General features: G+C 38.7%; 1 protein-coding gene across 1 annotated transcript in view; it reads right to left on the minus strand.

Annotated features, from left to right (window-relative positions):
• Window positions 1-4,470, minus strand: part of ARF4 (ADP-ribosylation factor 4) — a 10,198-nt gene that overhangs the window by 2,270 nt on the left and 3,458 nt on the right. The window contains exons 2-5 of the mRNA XM_010142462.1: window positions 2,744-2,870; window positions 2,136-2,245; window positions 645-716; window positions 26-151 (exon numbers count right to left, since the gene is read on the minus strand). Coding sequence (XP_010140764.1) covers window positions 26-151; window positions 645-716; window positions 2,136-2,245; window positions 2,744-2,870 — 435 coding nt within the window. The remainder of the gene's footprint in view (window positions 1-25; window positions 152-644; window positions 717-2,135; window positions 2,246-2,743; window positions 2,871-4,470) is intronic.

Genomic DNA, 4,470 nt, shown 5'->3' on the forward strand with positions numbered 1-4,470 from the left:
AGCAGCCAGGAAGTGCAGCACTTACAGTTCTGTTACGCAGAGACTGAAGACCTAGTTTATCTGTCATTTCACTGATTGCCATGGCATTTGGCAGATCTTGTTTGTTCGCAAACAGCAGCAGCACTGCATCTCGCAGCTCATCCTCCTGAAGCTAAGAGAATAAACGGCCACGTTATTAAATTAGCTGCGTTAAATACTTCAGTTTTGCAGCAAGCACTAAAGAAACCCCAATACTGATTTAAGGGTTATAAACATTTTAATTCTTGCTCCTGAATTTGAGTGAAATTTAACCAGTATTCAACAGAACTTCTACAAGTAAGGAAATACTCTTTTAACAGGCAGTTTAAATTTACCAGCACCTTGCTACTGAAATTCTTAGCACCCGTTTTTTTCCCCCCAAAATTCTCTCTATCTGCTGTGTTTCTATTACGGTTGTATAAATGGAATAACGGTTCTGACACACCAGTAGTTCTTAGTTGGAGTTACAACCCAGCGCACTGCGTGACCCAAATTACCAGATGAATACAGCATACGCTGTACAAACTCCCTAAAGTTTAAAATCCTAAATCCCTTAGGAAAGCTAACAAACATCCAAAAATATGACTAAGTATAGCAATCATATTTCAGAAGGTATTGATATTTACCATTTTCTGCAGCTCTTCTGCTGCTTCCTGGATTCTCTCTCTGTCATTGCTGTCTACCACAAAAATGAGGCCCTGTAAGAAGTTAAGCGGTTTTGAGAAACCAATGTAAACATGCAGTTCTATTTTAGAAACCAAAACACTCATACTGAATGTTGTGATCATCCCCTCCCTTAGGTAAGCGAATTTGACAGAAATTTCTCTTTAAGTGATGCAAGATGTCTGTCTGAACAACTATTTAATAAGTTTCAACTACGAATTAAAGCTAGCCCTTCTACACTGAAAAAGTCAAAAACCAGAAGTGCTGGTTTACATATCAGCGAGAGATCTGTCGTGGTGAGAATGCAGAACCCATTTTCTCCCCCAGAATCACAAATACTGAAAAAAAAGCTTGGAAAAAAAAGACACAAGCAAAATTTCAGGTGCCAACTCTCCCCCCTCCCTTTTCATTCATTGTATCATCTCAAATAGAGCAAGAGAATCACATGTACTTCAACGTCTCATGTTCCGTTAAAAAAAAGTAAAGGCCATTAAAGTAAGGCCTGAATTTGTTTTTAAAAGTCTGTACCAAAGAGTATTTCTGATGTCACCCCATTATTCAAGTGTCCTCCTCACACACATTATTTACTCTTATAATTTCAGTCTGAAAACCTTACATTTGTTCCTCCTCTTCAGGAAAAGAGAAGTATCTTCTAAAAATATTTAGTTATAGGGTTGAATAAGGAACTGAAATTAACTATTACCCTACTCGCAACAGTACTTAGCCATCTCCTTTTTGTCAATCCAGACTTCTCCGTTTTTGTGCACTTACCACATGCATTATGCAACACGGAAGCTCCTTGGAAACAATTCTATATTCAATGAAGAAAAAACCCCCACCCACCCTACTTCCAAAGTTTCCTGATACTAATAAGCAACTTACCTTACTACTTGTGAACCAAAGGAATCACATTTATGTCACCATAGATGACAGCAGTTACATCAGCATGAAGCTGATGGTTTTTAAGCGGTCAGTAACAAGATCTTTTACAACCCTTTTAGATACTCAGCATACTAAATACACTGATAAAGCACAGTAAAAGCTGTATTATTTTAAGGCTGATTATTAAAAAAAGAGTATGTAGAAGGGCGATAAAACAACAACATTGTTTACACATAAGCCATCACCAGTTCAAACAGATCAAAGCATGGAACCTGCAAAGTTGAAGAGTTCCTCATGAACGAACCAGCCGCTCTGACACATCAGAGAACACGGGCAGGTCCTGAAGGACTGACTTGATCCTTGCCAGGGTACACTCACAACTACACTCAAAGCCTTCAGGGTAACAAACTAGCTTCAACTAGAATAAAATCAGGGTATCCCTCAAACTCGCAGGAAGTACTGAGAAGCCTTTCTGAAAGGAAGGTACAGAAGACAACTTTCCATTTAACTCTACAGAACATAATGAATTTTATAAAGCAGGGCTTTAACTACTGCTATCTCGTAACTCTTACCTGTGTGTTTTGGAAATAATGTCTCCAAAGAGGTCTGATTTTATCTTGACCACCAACATCCCAAACTGTGAAACAGATGTTTTTATATTCTACCGTTTCCACATTAAAACCTAAAAATAAAAGAGTTAAGGAATTAGAAATAGTTAATGCTAGCATTAAAATGTAATTCTAACCACGTTAAAGACAGCTACTTCCTAAGTTATGCTTCTCCCCCATACACATAAGATGGCTCATCAGAACTGAATTGCTAGATCAAGAAGAAAATTGATTGAATGGAGGAAAAAAAAAACCCAAATTAAGCCCTTTGGTTCAGCAAATCTTTCAGCCATGAACTGTCAGAGGCTCATGGTGTCTGGGGGAAGTACTGCTACCTTCTTGGTTCCTATTCTCCTGAGCATCTACTTCTGGCCACTGTCAGGCACGGAATTCTGGTCTGGATGCGTCTTGTGTCTGGCACAGTTATGTTTTAGTAGTACTAGAAAGCCCATGTTTGTCTTGATTCTTACTCTAACAGCAAAGAGAGCAAATCCCTACACTCTTCAGCAGCCCATTTCTACAACACAAATTCAGAGTAACAAGAATGAAGACATGAGAAGTGGTAATCTTACCAATAGTGGGAATTGTGGTGACAATTTCTCCTAGTTTCAGTTTATAAAGGATAGTTGTCTTGCCAGCAGCATCCAAACCAACTAGAATAAACAGAAAATTATTTAGTTTACAATATTCAATGACAACCTGCTAAATTTAAACCATGCCATTTTACATGCAAAGTATTAGGGTTTTTTTCTGAGAAAAAAACAACTTTTTCAACATTCTTAAGTCATTGCTGATACACTACTCTATGTTTCTCTCTCTGCCCAGCACTGAGAACAAGCAATGACAAAAACAAGCTCAGTAACACACTTCCATCCACAACCTACACACCCAGCACTGAGAACAAGCAATGAGAAAAACAAACTCAGTAACACACTTCCATCCACAACCTACACAAGTTTCTACTCATATTCCTTAGTATTTCTGTTACTTAAATTAAGTTTTATCACTCAAAGTCTCTTCTGTGTAAGTCTGGATGGTTTTAAATGCCCAGCAACAGTCTACAAGCAGCACATAGTTTCTAACTGCTCATGTCTGCCACTTTGCACTCAAGTTGGGAAAGGTCTCGCTTACTCAACCTTCAGCTAAGGCCAGTTTCACGTGCACCTGAACCAACAGGAGTTGGCACCATCAACAGAAGACAGAAATCTCCCTCATTCCAGTCTCTTGTCCTTTTGCTAAAACAGTTCTTCTGCACTGACAAAACCACGAACATTAGGAAACGCTGGTGTCCCTCCACACATATCCTAAGGGCTGTATCTCTTCCTCAGGGTACCACTTGCTATTCATTGAGATCCACTAGGATGCTTTTGTTAGGATCTTTATAGGATGCTTTCTGCACTGCAATTTGCTCTCCTGTTTGTACAACAAAACTTAAGCTTGCTGGTCTTTAAAGTAAGCTATGCGGTAAATACATGATCCTTAAAAAATGAACCTGGAGCCTCAAAGACATTACTTGAGAAGCTTCAACACCCCAGGCATATGCCATAGTTTTCTAAAACTGTCTGTGCAACTGCGTACTGTAAGGCATTTCAGAACACATAAGGGCAACTCAAGATACAACTCTTTACATTTGAACCCAGTGCCTAGCACATAAGCACCTAAACAAACAGGTACTACACACTACAGCAACAGTTTGAGTAAAGTGTCTACTTGAGAAACTTAAAACTAGTCAATACATTTTTACCCAAACAAAAATAAAACCCCCAAAGAATTAAATACTCGCACAAGACACCACATGCTATCCTTGTCTGATAACATTCTTAAGTGTCCAAGTTAATTTCCTCTTGCTGACTGCAATATTAAGCTTAAAGTGGTTTGATGATTACTAATAATACAACTGTTTCCTTAGCATTGCAATAAAGTGTAATTCAAAAGTACCTACTTACTCAGAATGAAACCAAACTCTACAAAAGCCTCCTCCTTCTCGAGACACAAACTGCTGTCACAGCAAACTAATTAAAAAAAAAAAAATCCAGCCTGTCTGTAATTGTCCCATATTCTCATACATGAAAGGGGGGAGGGGAGGGGTGTGTGGAATCTACCATCAAACCCAGAGCTCTCTGCGGGGTAATAAACTCCCCAAATCCTCAAATTATAAAAGAACAGTTTTAAGTTTGCTATTGTCCAAGTGTTGGTCTCTTAAAACCACACAGATGCATTAACAAAAATAGACATGGTGCAGCAGACGGTTCAGAAGAGCTTGCAAGTCACAAAACCCATAAATGTTAGCATTTTCCCT

This window comes from Buceros rhinoceros, unplaced genomic scaffold (assembly GCF_000710305.1).
Source record: "Buceros rhinoceros silvestris isolate BGI_N320 unplaced genomic scaffold, ASM71030v1 scaffold22998, whole genome shotgun sequence".
NCBI classification, from domain to species: domain Eukaryota; kingdom Metazoa; phylum Chordata; class Aves; order Bucerotiformes; family Bucerotidae; genus Buceros; species Buceros rhinoceros.